Consider the following 17985-nt stretch of genomic DNA (forward strand, 5'->3'; position numbering starts at 1 on the left):
ATCCCACCCATCCTATTCCAAATCCATCCCATTGATCCTATTGATCCCACCCCATTGATCTCCTTGATCCTACCCCATTGACCCCATCCCACTGATCCCATCCCATGGATCCCATGGATCCCATTGACCCCATCCCATGGATCCCATGAATCCCATGGATCCCATTGACCCCATCCCATGAATCCCATGGATCCCAGGGATCCCGGACCTGGCGCAGCAGGTTGTCCTCGTGGTGCCGGATGGGGATGTTCTCGTACTCGGCGGCGTTGGAGATGATCTCCAGCAGCCCCCGCACCTTGGTCTTGGCGTTGAGGGACATGCTGAACAGTTCTGGGGGGAAACACACAGAAATTGGGAATTTTAGGGAGAAAATACATGAAGATAGGGAATTTTGGGGTGAAACACAAAAAAAATTGGCAATTCTGGAGGGAAAACCCAAAACCAGGGATTTTCTGGAAGGAAAATGAACAAAGCCAGGGATTTTTTGGGACAACACCCCAAAAATGGGAATTTTTTGGGAAAACCCCCAACCCCATGGATTTTTAGGTTAAAACCCCCAAACCCATCGATTTTTTTGAGGAAAACCCCCAAACCCATAGATTTCTTAGGGACAACACTCCAAAATGGCAATTTTTGGGGGAAAACCACCAAAACCTATGGATTTTTTTGGTTTAAACCCCCAAACTCATGGATTTTTTTGTTTGAAACCCCCATATCAATAGGTTTTTTTGGTTGAAACCCACAAACCCATGGATATTTTTGGTTGAAAACCCCAACCCCATGGATTTTTTTGAGGATAACCCCCAAACCCATGGATATTTTTGGTTGAAACCCCCAACCCCATGGATTTTTTGGGGCACCTATGGTGGTGTAGTTGATGTAGTAGTAGGCGGCGATCATGCCCAGGTTGAGCGGCGCCACGTCCATCTCGTCCTCGATGCTGATGCACTTGGACTGCTCCAGGTCGCTGAGGGTCTGCTCCACCAGCTCCGACAGGTGATCCGACAGGTGACGGTGCGACACACCTGCCGGCAGGAACAGGGACATGGTGGGAAGGGTGGGATCATGGGAATGGTGGGATGGTGGGATGGGAATGGTGGGATCATGGCATCATGGCATTGGGATGGATGGGGTGGGGTGGGGTGAGATGGGACAATGGGATAATGGGATGAGAATGATGGGATCGTGAGATCATGCCATCATGGGATAATGGGATGGGGTAATGGGATGGGATGGGATAATGGGATGGGGTAAGATAATGGAGTAATGGGATAATGAGATGAGATAATGGGATGGGATAAAGGCATAATGAGAATATGGGATAATGGAATAACGGGATGGAGTAATGGGATAATGGGAGGATGGGATTTCCAGCACCGTTACCACCCCAGGAATTCCCAAGGACTGATCCCATTCCCACCTTGCAGGTTGTAGTAGTTGGGGTTCTGGGTCATCCTGCGGTACAGGAAGGTCCAGGTCAGGTAGTCCACGGCGTCCTGTTTGTTCTCGATGGTCTTGGTGACAATCTCAGCGTTGAAGTGGTCGTGCATGCAGTGGTCCAGGTGTGACTCCACCGGCAGCGGCTCGTACAGGAACTTCTTGAAGAAATCCTGAGGCGGGACGGGCAGGAAAAGGGAAAGAATTCAAGAATTCATCCCAAAAATGCTGTGGGATCGCCCAGTGCAGCACTCTGGGAGGGTTTGGGTTGTCCTTGAGGTGATCCCAACCCTGAATGAGGATTTGGATGTTATCTCATCCATCCCATCCCATCCCAATCCTTTTCATCCCATCCCATGGATCCCATCCCAACCCTCCATGAGGCCAATCCCGGCCGAGATGCCAGGAGCGCCCCCGGATCGGTGCCCCACCTTCTTGGAGCCCTGGCACATGATGACGCAGCGCCCCTCATCGTCCTGCAGCGGGCGGTTGGCGTGGCCGACCATCTGCAGCACGTCGTAGATGGGGTAGTCCACGTACCTGCCCGGGCACGGTGTCAGCAGCAGGCACAGAAGGATCCCCATCCCAACCCCAACCCCAACCCCAACCCCAACCCCAACCCCAAACCCCATCCCAATCCAAATCCCATCCATTCTGTCCCACCTGGGATCCCCATCCCATCCCAACCCCAACCCCAATCCCAATCCCATCCCATTGCACTGATACCTGTGATTCCTTTGATTCCATCCCATCCCATCAGTCCCACCCCATCCATCCCAATCCCATCCCATCCAATCAATCCAAATCCCATCCCACCCCATCCTATCTATCCCAATTCCATCCCATCCCACCCCATCCCATCCCAATCCCAATTCCAATCCCAGGGCCGGGCTCACGCGTGGATCTTGCCGTTGTAGTACTGCGTGTCCATGATGATCACCAGGTGTGCCGAGATGTTCATGCCCCAGCAGAGGCTGCGCGAGGCCACCATCACCTGCACGGCTCCTGCGGGCGGGAGGGACCCGGCTCAGCGGGGACGGGATCCCGGCGCTCCGGGCACCCGGAGACAGGGCGGGGGAACATCCCGGAATTTGTGGGGGTGGGAGGGGAAGATGCGTGGAGTGGGTTGGGTTGGGTTGTGAAGAGCATTTCCAGTGCCACCCCATTGCCTCGAATCCCAATCTCAATACATCCCATCATATTCCACCCCATCCCATCATCCTAACCCCATCCCAATCCCTATCCTGATCACGATCCCAGCGCATCCCGCTCCCGATGCCGATGCCACCGTGCCCTCACCGGAGCTGAAGAGCTGCTCCACCACGCGGCGCTCCATGGCCGTCAGCCCCTCGTGCAGGTACCCGACGCCGTTCACCAGCGTCTCCTTCAGCGTGGGGTCGCTCAGCTTCTCCAGGTACGGCACCAGGTCCTTCTCGGCGCAGTGCAGGAACCTGACGGGGTGTCCGGGACGTGGTCAGCTTGGGAAAGGCCTTGGGGATCACCCGTCCCATCAATCCCATCCCATCCCATCAATCCCATCCCATCCCATCATCTCATCAATCCCATCCTATCCCAATCCCCATCCCACCCCAATCCCATCTCATCAATCCCATCCCATCCCATTGATCCCATCCCCTTAATCCCACTGATCCCAGCCCCAGTCCCACCCCATCCTATCCCATAATCTCCCTCTTCTCCAGGCCATGTCCCCTCAGCTCCCTCAGCAATTCCCCATCTCCACCTCCAACCTCATAACCCACCCCTGGACGTTCTCCAGCCCCACAGCCCATCCCGTGGTGTCCCCATTCCCATCTCCCTCAGGAATTCCCCATCCCTGGACGTTCTCCAGCCCCACAGCCCATCCCGTGGTGGCCCCAGGTGTCCCCAGGTGCCACCTGTGGCGCTGGACGTCGGAGGCGCAGGTGGTCAGGATGTTGATGGCCGTGAGCCGGGTCTGCTTGCGGGACGGGACGAAGACCAGGACGGGTTTTTTGGGCGAGTGCTTCATCACGGCATGGTAGACGGGCTTGGCCATGGACAGCAGCCGCGTCTGCGTGTGGCTGATGTTGAAACCCTGCCAAAAACACCAAATCCTGATGGATCCCAAAGGATTCCCCGCCAAACTGGTGGGAAATGCTGGAAAATCTGTTTCATTCCGGCACGGTAATGGTTGATCCTTGGATTGGTGATCAATGGCCAATCTCAATCCCAATCCCAAGGGATCATGGCCAAGGATTCCAAATGATCCCAATGGATCGTGGCCAAGAATTACCAACAATCCCAATGGATCATGGCCAAGAATTAATCAGCCAAGAATGACAAACAATCCCAAGGGATCATGGCCAAGAATGACCAACAATCCCAATGGATCATGGCCAAGGATTTCCAACAATGCCAAGGAATTCTTCCAAGCATCGTGGCCGTTCCCATCCCTACCTGGATGTGCAGCTCCAGGGGCACGGGGCGCACGTTGGGGTGGAAGTTGAAGGTGGCGGTGGCGCTGCAGCCCAGCCAGTGCGCCACGTCCTTGGCGTTGGACAGCGACGAGCTCAGCGCCACGATGCGGATCGGCCGCTCGATCTGCGACGAGATGTAGCGCATGCGCGAGCAGATCACCTCCAACACGGGCTGTGGGGGAAAACGGCATCGGGAATGGAATCAGGAGTGGGATCCAGCCAGCAGAACCCATGGAAACCCCTCCTGATGTAGCACATGTGTGAGCAGATCACCTCCAGCATGGGCTGTGGGGATAAATGGGATCGGGAATGGGATCAGGAGTGGGATCAGGAGAAGGATCAGGAATACGATCCAAAATGGAATCAGGAGCAGAAATGGGATCAGGAATAGGATCCAAAATGGGATCAGGAGCAGGATCAGAACTATTCCTGGCTGAGATCCACCCAGGACACCCCATGGAAACATTTCCTTGACCTTCCCAAGGCATGGACAACTCCCACCCCATGGGATCCATTCCCATCAGGAAAACCTGTTCAAAAACGAGTCAAAATCCCCATGGAACCTCCCGTTGCGGGCTGGACCCATCCCCACCCCATTCCCAGGATTCTCACCCCGTTCTCGCCCCCGATCAGGTGCACTTCATCCACGATGAACAGGTTGACGTTCTGGACGTTCTTGCGCTGCTTCCAGCGGCGGGAGAGGATATCCCACTTTTCCGGGGTGCTGATGATGATGTTCCCTTTTCCCAGCAGCTTCAGGTCCGTGCTGGTCTCCCCGGTGAGCAGCACCACCTTCTTGTTGAGGCGCTCCTGGAATTTCTCGTACCAATCCATGAAAACCTGGGAGAACGAGGATTGAAAATCTGGAAGGTTCTTAACGGATTTATCCGGAATTCATAAAGGAGAGGCGGTGTTGTCCCCAAAATGGGGGTGATTCCCACCAAATTGCTCTCAAATTTCACTGAAATTGGCTGAGTCCTGCCGAATTCTCCTCATATTTCCCTCAAATTTGGGTAATTCACACCAAATTCCCCTCAAATTGAGGCAATTCCTACCAAAGTTGCCTCAAAATTGGGGCAATTCCACAAAATCCCCTCAAAAATAGTGTAATTCCCACCAAATTCCCCTCAAAATGGGACAATTCCCACCCGAATTCCCCTCAAAATGGGGCAATTCCCACCCAATTGAGGCAATTCCCTCAAAACTCCCCTCAGATTGGGGCAGTTTCAGCCAAATTCTCCTCAAATTGGGACAATTCCCACCAATTTCCCCTGTAATCCACCCCTGAAGCCTCACGCCACACAAACTCCGAGTCGATCCCGACTGAACGAAGGGCAAAGTTGGGAATTGCCATCTCCAGGGAATTCCTGGTTGGGAATTGCCATCTCCAGGGAATTCCTGGGGTTCACCTGCTCGGCCAGGGCCTCCATGGGGGTGATGTAGACGCAGCGACCCTCGGAATTCTGGAGGAGCATGCGGAGGATGGCGAACTCGGCGCAGATGGTTTTGCCGCTGCCGGTGGGCGCGCCCACGAAGACGTTGTCGTCGCTGTTGTACACCGTGTTGAACACTGGGGAATCGGGGCAATTCCCGTGGGTTTAGGGGGAAACAAAAAATTTGGGAATGGGGTGAGGATCCGGTTGGAGTGAGATAGAGCCAGGAAAGGCTCTTCAGGGATAAATGAGGGATCCCAAAATTCTGGGAATAGGGATAAACCATAGATCCAAAATTCTAGGAATAGGGGAATAAACTCTGGGATTAGAGGATAAACCATTGATCCAAAATTCTGGGAACAGAGGATAAACCATGGATCCCAAAATTCTGGGAATAGGGGATAAACCATGGATCCCAAAATTCTGGGAACAGGGGATAACCCATTGATCCAAAATTCTGGGAAGAGGGTATAAATCATAGATCCAAAAACTCTGGGAGAGGGGATAAACCACAGATCCCAATAGTCTTGGAATAATGATAAACCACAGATCCCAAAATTCTGGGAGAGGGGATGAAACATGGATCCAAAATTCTGGGAATAGGGGATAATCCATGGATCCCACAACTCTGGGATGGGGTAAACCACAGATCCCAAAACTCTTGGAATAATGATAAACCATGGATCCCAAAACTCTGGGAATAATGATAAACCAAAGATCCCAAATTCTGGGAATAGGGATAAACCATGAATCCCAAAATTCTGGGAATAGGGAATAATCCACAGATCCCAAAACTCTGGGAGAGACAAAACCCACATGGAATAAGCACAAGGATCAACCACAACTCCCAGAACCTGCCGAACCCATCCAAAACCCCCAAACCACCCGAAAATTCCCACCAAAAGCACCAAATCCCGGGAAATGCCAGCGGGATGAAGGCTCACCTTGAGTCTGGATGGGGTTGAAGAAGGGGAACTTGTCCTGGTAGAGGCTCTCGAAGGCGCTGTTGCGCAGCGCCGACACCGGCAGCGGCTGCAGGTCCAGCAGCTCCGTGGGCGGCGGGTATTTCTCCGGAAGGATCAGGTGCCGGAAGGAAACGGGAAGTTGGGTCTCACAGGCTGGAGGAGGGAAAGAATTCCTGGAATTTTCCAGGTGGGTGGATCCAGAGGGGGATGGATTTGCCATGAGGGTGGGAAATGGATTGTGGAGGTTTGGGAGAGGGGACAGACCTGGAATTCCAAAGGTTTGGGAATAGGGAAAAAAAAACAGATTCCAAAGGTTTGGGAGAGGGGATAAACCCAGAATCACAAAGCTCTGGGAGAAGGGATAAAAATCCCAGGAAAAACCAGGAATAAACCCCAATAAAGGGGCACTCACAGAGCCAAAAAATCTGGAATAAACCCAGGAAAAGCCAGGAATAAAGTCTGGGGGAAAATGGGAATAAAACCAGGAAAAACCAGAAATAAAACCCAGGAAAAAAGAGGAATAAAACCAGGAAAACCCAGAATAAATTCCAGGGAAAACCAGGAATTAAGGCAGAAAAAAATAAAGAATAAAAGCAGAAAAAAAAAAAAAAAACAAAAAACAAGAATAAAAGCAGGAATAAACCCAGGAAAAGGGACACTCACAGAGCCAGCGGTCAGACACCACTCGGATGAAATACTGAGGGGGCAGGGGCTCGAAGACAGGCACAAAAAATGTCACCAGGTGCTCATCCTGGGCATATTTGGCCTTGAGCAGGAAATATTCGTGGTGCAGGATCACCTCACTGTCCACATCCTCCACCAGGATCCAGAAAGCCTCTGAGGAGCCATGAACCTGGAGAAAAAAAGGAGAAATTCTCAATTCCCTGTCCCAGCCCTCATAATTCCAAGTGTTCCGGACACAAAATGGCTCCTTTTGTGTTTTTGATTGTGTTTTGCCACATGGTTTTTAAAACTGAGCCCCAAATTTTCTGGTTTTGCACGTTTTACCTGATTTTCACAATCCTGCCCCATAAATCTCATTTTTCCCCTCAATCAGGGCATTTTCCCCTCATGGTTTTCACATACCAGCACCAGAATTCTCCATTTCCCCTCACGATTTCGACCCCAAAATCCCCCATTTTCCCCTCACAATTTCCACCCCCACTCCAAAATCCCCCATTTTCCGTCACAATTTCCACCCCCCAATATCCCCTCACAATTTCCAACCCCACCCCAAAATCCCCCATTTCCCTTCACAATTTCCACCCCAAAATCCCCCATTTTCCTTCATGATTTCCACCCCATTTTCCCTCACAATTTCTACCTCCCACCCCAAAATCCCCCATTTCCCCTCACAATTTCGACCCCAAAATCCCCCATTTCCCCTCACGATTTCGACCCCAAAATCCCCCATTTCCACTCACAATTACCACCCCCCACCCCAAAATTCCCCATTTCCCCTCACACTTTCCAACCCCAAATCCCCCATTTCCCCCACGATTCCCCCCTCCAGCCCCCTAACTCCCCTTTCCCACCCCAAATCCCCATTTCCCACCTTCTCGTCCCACTGGAAGTCGGGTGCGATGGTGAGCTCCACCTTGAGCGTGGAGCGCGTGATGGGCTGCAGGTGCACCGACAGCTCCAGCTTTGGGAACAGGTGCACGTATTTATGGATGGTTTTCCCCATTTTCGGCATCCGGATCAGCTCTCCTGTCAGGGAAGTAGGGAAAAAAAAAAATAAGGGATGGGGACAGGGAGGGTGCCAAAAAGAGTGGATTTCAGAAGGTGAGGCTGCTGCTCCAGACGCACAGGGCAATTTCTGGAGGAATTATCACACTTCTGAGGGGAAATCTCCAATTTCTGAAGGAAATGTTCCAGTTTCTGAGGGGAAATCCTGGAGAAATTACCCCATTTCTGAGGGAAATATCCCAATTTCTGAGGGAAAATCCCCAATATCTGAGGGAAATCCAGGAGAAATTCCCCCATTTCTGAGGGAAATCCTCCAAATTCTGAGGGAACTGTCCCAATATCTGAGGGAAATTCATGGAGAAATCACTCAATTTCTGAGTGAAATTCCCCCATTTCTGAGGGAAAATCCTGGAGAAATTCCCCCATCTCTGAGGAAAATCCCACAAGTTCTGAGGGAAAATTCTGGAGAAATTGCATCCCTCAAAACAAAGAATTTTTTTAAAAATTTCATCTAAACCAGAATTTCAGGGATTTTAGCCTGGATTTGGGGGATTCTCCCATGCCACAATCCGGAACCCCTCCCCAGCCTGGATTTGAGGGATTTTAGCCCAAATTTAGGGAATTTTAGCCTGAATTCAGGGGATTTTAACCTGAATTCAGGAGACTCTCCCATGCCACAATCCCAAACCCCTCCCCACTCCCAATTTGGGCCATTTTCCCCTGTTTCAGCACCGATCTCGTTGTGGTTGAGGTCGTAGAGGCGCTCGAAGGGGAAATTCTTCTTCTCGATCTTCTTCACCACCTCCTCGGGCAGCTTCTTGAACTGGCGCAGGGGACACATGGACTGCCACCTGCGGGGACACCGTGGGGGCTCAGGGGACACCGGGAATGGCGGGAATTCTGGGGAATTCCAGGGAATTTCACGGGATCGCGGCTCACATGCGCTTGTCGATCATCTTGCAGAGGTTGAGGGTCTTGTCGGTGAGCTGGGCCCAGCCGCGGTTCAGGACGATCTCAAAGATGGCTCTCATCAGCCTCCCTGCCGACTGCGTGACACCGGAAGGGTTTTGGGGGCAAATCCTGGAAATTCCCAAATTCCCATCCCACCCTGGGTGCCAGCTTGGAGGGGTTTGTGGTGGGAATGAGCCAAAATCCCAACCGGTGTCACCACAACTGGTGGCGTCACACAGTGTTGGTCTTGGACACATCCAGGGATCTCAGGTCCTCTGGGAATTCCATCCCACCCCCTCAAAGGGAAAATTCCTTCCCAAAATCCCACCTGGATGGAACCATGGAATGGTTTGGGTTTGAGGGACACCAAAGCCCATCTGGTCCCACCAAGAGCTGGGACATTTTCCACTGGATCAGGTAGATCCAACCTGGCCTTGGACATTTCCAGGGATTCCAGGTCCTCTGGGAATTCCATCCCAGCTCCTCGAAGGGAAAGCTCCTTCCCAAAATCCTACCCAGATCTCCTAATGGAACCACAGAATGGTTTGGGTTTGAAGGAACACCAAGGTTCTCCCAGTCCCACCACGGGTCCCACACATTCCACTGTCCCAGGTGGCTCCAGCCTGGCCTTGGACACTTCCAGGGATCCCAGCTGCTCTGGGAATTCCATCCCAGCTCCTCCCTAATCCCATTGGGAATTCCAAGGGAATTCCCGGCTCACCTGGGTGACGTAGACCATGTCGGCCATGAGGGCGAACCCCTCCAGCTTCAGCTGCGAGATGAAGGCCTGGAGCAGGACATTGATCTGGGAACGGCGATGGAAAAGCTCTCAGGGAAAATCCTGGGAAAGCTGCTTTTCCTGGCTCCTAATTCCCAAGCAAATTTCCTTTTCCTGGTTCCTAATTTTCCATTAAAGCTGCTTTTCCTGATGGCAATTTCCCAAGGAAACCTCCTTTTCCTGGTACAACATTCCTGGGAAACCTCCTTTTCCTGTTCCCAAATTTCCCAGGAAGGTCACTTCTCCCAGATCCTCATTCCCAAGGAAATTTCCTTTTCCCCCAGTCCCATGGATCTCCTGGATCTCTCGGAGCTTCCCAGCCCCATCCGGGACATCCCGGAGAGGGAAGAACACAGAATTCCCACCGGGAATTCCCGGCAGGGCTCACCTTGGCACTGGGCTCCTCGATGCTCTCCTTCACCGGGATCGGGACTCGCTCCAGAAGCTTCTGCAGCTCCAGCTTCTCCTCCTGGGGAAACAGGGATGGCTGAGGGTGTTGGGTGTTGGGTGATTGTGTTGGGTGATGTTGGGTGATGGTGTTGGGTGATGCCTGTTGGGTGATGGCTGTTGGGTGATGGCTAATGGCTGTTGTTCGGTGTTGGACGTCGGGTGTTGTGTGTTGGATGTTGACTGTTGGGTATTGGGCGTTGCCGTACCTCGCGCACGGTGATGTTGCGGAACTCCGAGGACAGGGAGAAGACGCGGAAGAGCTCGATCTCGCTCAGGGTGGGTTTCAGCAGCTGGTTGTACGTCTGCACTGTCTCGTTGGTGATGTAGTAATGGCTGGCGATGCGGCCCAGCTCTGTCACCTGCCAGGACAGCCGGGAAAGGGGCGGGAACAATCAGGATAAACCACTGGAACGGTCAGGATAAACCATGGGAATGGTTGGGATAAACCATGGGAATGGTCAGGATAAACCACAGAAACAATCAGGATGAACAACAGGAATGGTCAGGATAAACCACGGGAATGGTTGGGATAAACCACGGGAATGGTCAGGATAAACCACGGGAACGGTCAGGATAAACCATGGGAATGGCTGGGATAAACCACAGGAATGGTCATGATAAACCATGCAAATCTCCCACCTAAAAATCCCCATTTTTTTCTGCCATCCCACCCAGATATTCCTTTTTTTTTTTGCTATCTCACTTACAAATTCCCTTTTTTTTTTTTTCCTCCCACCTAAAAATCCTCATTTTTTGCCATCCCCTGTAGAAATTCCTTTCTTTTTTGGCCATCCCACGTAGAATTTCACTTTTTTTTCCCCTTCCTACCTACAAATCCCCATTTTCCCCCCTCCCACTTATAAATCCCCATTTTTTTGGCCATCCCACCTGGAAATTCCCGGTTTTCTTGTCGTACTTGACCAGGTTGTTCTTGTCGAGCATCAGGGCCGCGGTGTGGACGAGGTCGAGGCGCCGCTGCTCCAGGAGCGGATCCGCCTTCAGCTCGTCGTGGGAGATGCCGTAAAGGCCGGGCGAGCGCAGCATGCGGATGTACAGGTAGGTGTAGCCCAGCCAGTTCAGTGCATCCTACCAATTCCCAAATCCTCAATTACCCCTGGAATTTCCTGCCACGGCCGGTGGCTGATTCCCAGGAAATCTGCTTTTCCTGGTGTCTAATTCCCAGAAAACCCACTTTTACTTGCCTAAATTTCCTAGGAAATCCCTTTTTCCTGTTCTCTAAATTCCCAAGGAAATCTCCTTTTCCTGCTCCACTAATTTCCCAGAAAAGCTGCTTTTCCTGGTATCTTATTTCCCAGGAAATCTGGTTTTCCTGGTCATAAATTTCCCGGGAAATCTGCTTTTCCTCATTCTGAATTCCCTAAATTAAATCCGCTTTTCCTGGTGCCAAATTCCATTTCCCCACATCTTCCGGAAAACATCCTGGAATTAACCCTAAAACACCTCCAGATTTTCCACTCCCACCCCAAAAACTCTTCCAAGAACACCCTAAACACCCCAATCCCAAAAATCCCCACCTGGGATTGGGCATGGAATTCTTGAGGAATTATTTCAGCAGGGTCTGAGCATGGACTTATCTCAGGGGTAGAACCACGGCCACAAATCCCTACGGAAAATCGGGAATTCCGTCCCACCTTGGCATTTTGGACATTCCCCAGCACGGCCTCAGCGTTGAGCATGTCTGGGAGCTTGGCCACCATCTGGCTCTCGATGGGCAGCTGCTGGTTGAGCAGGGACAGGTAATACTGGAGCTCTCCATGGGAAGTGATGAGAATTCCTTCTCCTTTCGTGTCGTACTGGGGCCTCCCGGCACGGCCCAACATCTGCAACAGGGAGAGACAGCTCAGGGAACGGGGAATTCTTGAGGGACCATCTCAGGTGGGTTTGGGCATGGAGTTCTTGAGGAATTATCTCAGGTGGGTTTGGGCATGGAATCCCTGAAGGATTATCTGAAAGGATCTGGACAAGGAATTCTTGGAGAACTTTTCCCCCTCCCCTCCAACCCCACCCCACCACGAAGAAGAACAAGGAGGAACAAAAACTGGGATTTTGGATGGGATTTAAGGCCAGGAAGGTCCCGGGACGTTGCCAGGTCCCACCTGGAGGATGTCCAGCGCTCCCAGCTCCGTCCAGCGCCCCTTCTCCGGGCTGTAGACCTGCGTGCCCTTGATGATCACCGTGTGCGCTGGCAGGTTCACACCCCAGGCCAGCGTGGCCGTGGACACCAGGACCTGCAGGAAAAGTGGGGTTAGATCCAGCAGGAACTTCCAAATCCAACCAGGAATCTCCAAATCCATTCAAAACCAGGGATCAGATCCAGCAGGAACCTTCAAATCCACCCAGGAACCTCCAAATCCAAAACTCTGCTTTTCCCAAATTCCCATTTCCTGCTTTTTCACCCCAAAAACCTCCATTTTCACCTCCCGTTTTCTCCTGGAGGAAAATCCCTTTTTTTTCCACATGGGAGCAGGATCCCAAATTTCATCCCAAATAAAAATCTTTCGGGATCTGATGCCGGACTTGCGCTCCCACCTGGATGTGTTTGTCGGCGAACAGATCCTCCACCAAGGTGCGGTCGACGCGCGTCATGCCGGCGTGGTGGATGGCGAAGCCGTAGGGAAGGAGATCCTTCAGCTCCAGGTTCTGCCAGAAAACCCAGCCCAAGGAATTCCAGGAAAAAATTCCAAGGGAAAAATTTGGAATCAGGTTGGGAGGGGTGGAAAAGTCATCGGGGCGAGTCCCCGAGTGGCACATCCATCAAAAATCCCGCAGGAATGGGCGAGCAACCAACTTTGCCACAAAGAGTTTTACCGATTTTCCCAGATTTTTCCAATTTTTTCCCAAGTTTTCCCAATGTTCCAAATTTTCCCCCAATTTTCCACTATTTTTCCCCGCTGTATTTCCCCAATTTTCCCCACTGGATTTTCCCAATTTTCCCTGCCAGATTTTCGCCATTTTCCCCAATTTTTTCCCACCGTATTTTCCTGATTTTCCCCAACTTTCCCTGCTGTATTTCCCCAATTTTTCCCAATTTTCCCCAGTTTTTCTCTGCTGTATTTTCTCAATTTTCCCTGCTGGATTTCCCTCATTTTCCCCAATTTTTCCCTGCTGTATTTCCCCGCCAGATTTTCCTGAGTTTTCCCAATTTTCCCCGGTTTTTCCCTGCCAGATTTCCCCAGTTTTCCCTGCTGGATTGTCCCCATTTTCCCTTTTTTCCCCATTTTCCCCAGCTCACCTTGCACTGCTCGGCCTCGGTGCGCAGCACCTCGGTGGAGGCCGAGCCCTCCCTGAGGAAGAGCCCCAGCGTGTCCTTCTCCAGGCACATGTCCCGGATGGCGCGCGCCGTCTTGCCGGTCTCCTTGCGCGAGTGCACGAACACCAGCACCTGCAAAACCACCAGTGGCCTGGGATCAGCTTGGGAAAAACCGGGATCAGCCTGGGATCGGCCTGGAATCAGCCTGAGATAACTGGGATCAGTCTGGGAAAAACCAGGATCGACCTGGGAAAAATTTGGATCAGCCTGGGAAAAGAGCTGGGATCAGCCTGGGAAAAACCAAGATCAAATTGGGAAAAACTGGGATCAGCCTGGGATTGGCCTGGAAAAAACCAGGATTGGCCTGGGATCAGCCCAGGAAAAATCAGGATCAGCCTGTGATAACTGGGATCAGGCTGGGATCAAACTGGGGAAAAACTGGGATCAGTGTGGGAGCAGCGTGGGATCAGGTCTGGGATAAACGGGGAAAAATGGGGGGGGAAATGGCAAAAAAAAAGGGAGGGAAAATGGTGGGAAAATGGGAAAACAATAGGAAAAAAAAGGGAAAAAATTGGGAAAAATTTGGGAAAATCCCATTTTGCCTCGGCTGAAGGGGAAATGAGGTGCGGGTGGGACCTGGTTCTTGCCGGAAAATGGGAAAATATGGGAAACAAATGGAAAAAATGGGGGGGAAATGGGAAAAAATGAGGGGAAAATGGGAAAAAATGGGGGGAATGGGGAAAATTGGGGAAAATTGGGAAAATCTAATTTTTCCATGGGATCAAGGGGAATGTTGGCATGGGTGGGACCTGGTTCTTGCCGGCGTGCTCCATGATCTTCTCGTAGACGATCTCGTTCATGATCTGGAAGCGCTTGATGGCCTTCTTCTCCGTGATGCCCACGTAGGTCTGCTCCAGCGGCACCGGCCGGAAGCTGCCACGGGAAACCCGGGAATTTGAGGGGAAAATATGGGGATTTGGAGAAAAAAATCAGGGAAAAAAATCCGGAGATTTGTGGGGAAAGCCTGGGGATTTGTGGGAAACAATCCGTGGAAAAGGGGGAAAGAATCTTGGGATTTATAGAAAAAAATTCAGGGGATCGATGGGAAAAAAGTCTGTGGAAAAGGGGAAAAAATTAAACTCAACCCAAGCCAACCAGAGATCACAAAAACACTTCTAACTACGCCCTCAAAGACCAAGAGGTGGATGGATGGAAATCCAGGTGGGAATCCATCAGGAAAAGATGGTAAACTTAACTTTGGTCTTCTCAAAGTCCATGGAGAACCCAACCCAACGAGATATCCCAAAAAGACTTTTAACGACGCCGCCAAAAAACCAACGAGGAATTCCACCTGGAATTGCACCTGGAGAAGCTTCTCCTGGTTTTGCCGTACCTGTTGTCGAAGTAGAACAAGCCCTTGGCCGGGTCCACCCGCAGGAAGGTGGCCACGTCCTCGTAGTTGGGCAGGGTGGCGCTGAGCCCCACCAGCCGCACGTCTTCCTGCGTCATCTCGATGTTGCGGATGGCCCTGGCCACCAGAGACTCCAGTACAGGCCCGCGGTCGTCGTGGAGGAGATGGATCTCATCCTGCCAGAAGGAGAAAGGTCACGGGATTGTCCTCCCTGATCGGGATTTGTGGCATCACAAAGTTCAGCTGGTTCCACCACTAGTGTCACACCTGGACAGGTCCAAGCATCTCCAGCCCCAAACTCCAGATCTACCTTGAGGTTCTCCAGCCCCAAAGCCCAGATCTACCTTGAGGAACACCTTGAGGAGTCCCAAAGCCCAGATCCACCTTGAGGAACACCTTGAATTTCTCCTCCCCCAAACCCCAGATCCACCTTGAGTAACCTGCTGAGCTTCTCCACTCCAAACCCCAAATCCACCTTGAGGTTCTCCAGCCCCAAAGCTCAGATCCACCTTGAGGAACCCCCTGAAGTTCTCCACCCCAAACCCCAGACTCACCTTGAGGAACCCCTTCAGGTTGTCCAGCCCCAAAGCCCAGATCCACCCTGAGGTTCTCCATCCCAAACCCCAGAACCACCTTGAGGAACACCTCGAGGAGCCCCAAGCCCCAATTCCACCTTGAGGAACACCTCGAGGAGCCCCAAGCCCCAGCTCCACCTGGAGGAGCTCCACCTGGCCATTGAGGAGCTCACCAGGATGACCAGCCGCACCAGCTGGGTGTAGGTGCGCTCGCCGCCCTTGCGGGTGATGATGTCCCACTTCTCGGGCGTGCAGACGATGATCTGCGTGGCGCTGATCTCCTCCTTGCACAGCTGGTGGTCCCCGGTCAGCTCGGCCACCGTGATCCCGTAGGTGGCCAAACGCTGGGAAAAACCCACTGGATGAGGGTGGAGGAAGGACCCCAAAATCCCACCCAAACTTCTCCTGAGGTGCTTTGAGGGCGTTCCCTCTTCTCCTGGGGCTCCCTGGGATGAGATCCCAAATCCCACCTGGATGTCTTCTCCTGGATCTGATCCCTCTCAACCCAAAGATTCCTTTAGATCCAATCCCACTCATCCCAAACCTCCCCTGGATCTGATCCCGAAGTTCCCAAGAACCGATCCCAAACCTCCCAGGACCCGCCCCGTGGAGCCTCACCTTGCTGAAGCTCCCGACCATCTCCTGCACCAGGGACCTCATGGGCGCGATGTAGATGATCTTGAAGTCGTCCACGTTGATGGTGCCGTCCATGTTGATGTGCTTGCCGATCTCCCGCAGCATGCACATCAGCGCCACGTTGGTCTTCCCTGCACCCTGCAATGGAGACGTCCTGTCCCAAAAATCCCAGAATTCCAAGGTTCTCCTGCCCCAAAACCCAGATCCACCTTGAGGTTCTCCAGTCCCAGACTCCAGATCTACCTTGAGGAACCTCCTGAGGTTCTTCAACCCCGAACCCCAGATCCACCTTGAGGAATATCTTGAGGAACCTCCTGAGGTTTTCCACTCCAAACCCCAGATCTACCTTGAGGTTCTCCAGCCCCAAAACCCATACCCACCTTGAGGAACACCTTGAGGAACCTCCTGAGGTTCTCCACCCCCAGACCCCAGATCTACCTTGAGGTTCTCCAGTCCCAAACCCCAGATCCACCTTGAGGTTCTCCAGCCCCAAACCCCATATCTACCTTGAGGTTCTTCAGCCCCAAAGCCCAGATCTACCTTGAGGTTCTTCACCCCTAACCCCCAAATTTACCTTGAGGAATATCTTGAGGAACCCCCTGAGGTTCTCCATCCCAAACCCCAGATCCACCTTGAGGAACCTCCTGAGGTTCTCCAGCCCCAAAGCCCAGATCCACCTTGAGGAACCCCCTGAGCTTCTCCATCCCTAAAAAGGGCCACCCATTGCACGTTCATCCCAAAAATATCCACAAAACCCCCCAAAAAAACCCCAAAAAACCCAAAACCACCCCAAAAAATCCAAAAAAAACCCAAAAAACCCCAAACCCCCCAGGTCCCACCGTGGGGGCGCAGAGCAGCAGGTTCTCATCGCTCTCCAGCGCCGCGCGGAACAATTTGCTCTGGATCCTGTTGAGGGTTTTGAAGCCCTCAAAGCCGGCCTGGGCATACTTGGGGAGTTTCTCCACAGGAACCAATTGCTGGGAAGGGAGAAAAGGAGGAAAAATCCAAAATTCAGGGGGTTTTCCAGGGGAAAAAAAAAGGAAATTTGGTGTTTTTAGGGGTGGAAAAGTGGGAAAATTCAATTTTTAGGCATTAAGATTCCATGAAAAAGGCAAATACTCAAATTCCAAATTTTTTTTTTTTTAATTATTTTGCTTTTTTTGGGTGTAAACCTCATCAGCCCCAAACTATTTAGATTTTCATTGTAAAAAATGAAAATGAATTGATTTTTTTGCGCTTTTTTTCCCTTTTCCCTTTTTTTTTTGCTTTTTTTTGATATTTAAATTTTTTTTAAATTTTTTTTAAATTTTTTAATATGTTTTGGGTGAGACAAACCTCGTCAGCAGCGAAGGGTTTGGGTTTGAGGGCAGGGACGTGAACCTCCTCGTATCCCTTGCGCTGCCTGCGGAAGGATCCGTCCGGGAGCTGGCAGCGCTTGTTGGCCATGAAGTGACTGCCCTGGGCAAACACCAAATCCTCCAAATCCAGCACCTGCCGGGGAGCCAGGGCCTGCAAAATTGGGAAAAATGGGAAAACTGGGTAAAAAGGGAAAAATGGGGGGGAAATGGGGAGGGAAATGAAAAAAAAAGGCCAAAAATGGCAAAAAATGGGGGGAAACACAAGGAAAATGAGAGGAAAATGAGGGGGAAATTAGGGGAATGTGAGGGGGAGAAATGGGGAAATAATGGGAAAAAATGGGGGGATAATGGGGAAATGTGGGGGGAAAATAATGGGGGAAATGGGGAAAAGTGGGGGGAATATGAGGGGGAGAAATGGGGAAATAATGGAGAAAATGGGAAAAAATTGGGGGGAAATGGGGAAAATAATGAGGGAAAATGGGGGGAAATGGGGAAATGTGGGGGGGAGGAAAGGGGAAAATAATGGGGGGAATAATGAGGAAAAAGACGAAAAAATGGGGGGGGGAAATGGGGAA

At 51.7% G+C, this 17985-nt stretch overlaps 1 protein-coding gene across 1 annotated transcript in view; it reads right to left on the minus strand.

Moving 5' to 3' along the window:
* SNRNP200 (small nuclear ribonucleoprotein U5 subunit 200) overlaps nucleotides 1–17985 on the minus strand; it is a 29665-nt gene that overhangs the window by 4106 nt on the left and 7574 nt on the right. Inside the window, exons 11-39 of the mRNA XM_041720512.2 lie at nucleotides 17388–17561; nucleotides 16892–17029; nucleotides 16035–16190; nucleotides 15590–15760; nucleotides 14824–15017; nucleotides 14240–14363; nucleotides 13413–13562; nucleotides 12710–12820; nucleotides 12277–12408; nucleotides 11812–12000; nucleotides 11048–11245; nucleotides 10366–10518; nucleotides 10098–10178; nucleotides 9653–9736; nucleotides 8920–9026; nucleotides 8713–8831; nucleotides 7847–8001; nucleotides 6955–7144; nucleotides 6271–6444; nucleotides 5303–5463; nucleotides 4506–4733; nucleotides 3874–4065; nucleotides 3333–3511; nucleotides 2737–2888; nucleotides 2334–2442; nucleotides 1869–1977; nucleotides 1421–1610; nucleotides 861–1025; nucleotides 209–330 (exon numbers count right to left, since the gene is read on the minus strand). Of these exons, the coding sequence (XP_041576446.1) occupies nucleotides 209–330; nucleotides 861–1025; nucleotides 1421–1610; nucleotides 1869–1977; nucleotides 2334–2442; nucleotides 2737–2888; nucleotides 3333–3511; nucleotides 3874–4065; nucleotides 4506–4733; nucleotides 5303–5463; nucleotides 6271–6444; nucleotides 6955–7144; nucleotides 7847–8001; nucleotides 8713–8831; nucleotides 8920–9026; nucleotides 9653–9736; nucleotides 10098–10178; nucleotides 10366–10518; nucleotides 11048–11245; nucleotides 11812–12000; nucleotides 12277–12408; nucleotides 12710–12820; nucleotides 13413–13562; nucleotides 14240–14363; nucleotides 14824–15017; nucleotides 15590–15760; nucleotides 16035–16190; nucleotides 16892–17029; nucleotides 17388–17561 (4407 nt within the window). The remainder of the gene's footprint in view (nucleotides 1–208; nucleotides 331–860; nucleotides 1026–1420; nucleotides 1611–1868; nucleotides 1978–2333; nucleotides 2443–2736; nucleotides 2889–3332; nucleotides 3512–3873; nucleotides 4066–4505; nucleotides 4734–5302; nucleotides 5464–6270; nucleotides 6445–6954; nucleotides 7145–7846; nucleotides 8002–8712; nucleotides 8832–8919; nucleotides 9027–9652; nucleotides 9737–10097; nucleotides 10179–10365; nucleotides 10519–11047; nucleotides 11246–11811; nucleotides 12001–12276; nucleotides 12409–12709; nucleotides 12821–13412; nucleotides 13563–14239; nucleotides 14364–14823; nucleotides 15018–15589; nucleotides 15761–16034; nucleotides 16191–16891; nucleotides 17030–17387; nucleotides 17562–17985) is intronic.

This window comes from Taeniopygia guttata, chromosome 22 (assembly GCF_048771995.1).
Source record: "Taeniopygia guttata chromosome 22, bTaeGut7.mat, whole genome shotgun sequence".
NCBI lineage: Eukaryota > Metazoa > Chordata > Aves > Passeriformes > Estrildidae > Taeniopygia > Taeniopygia guttata.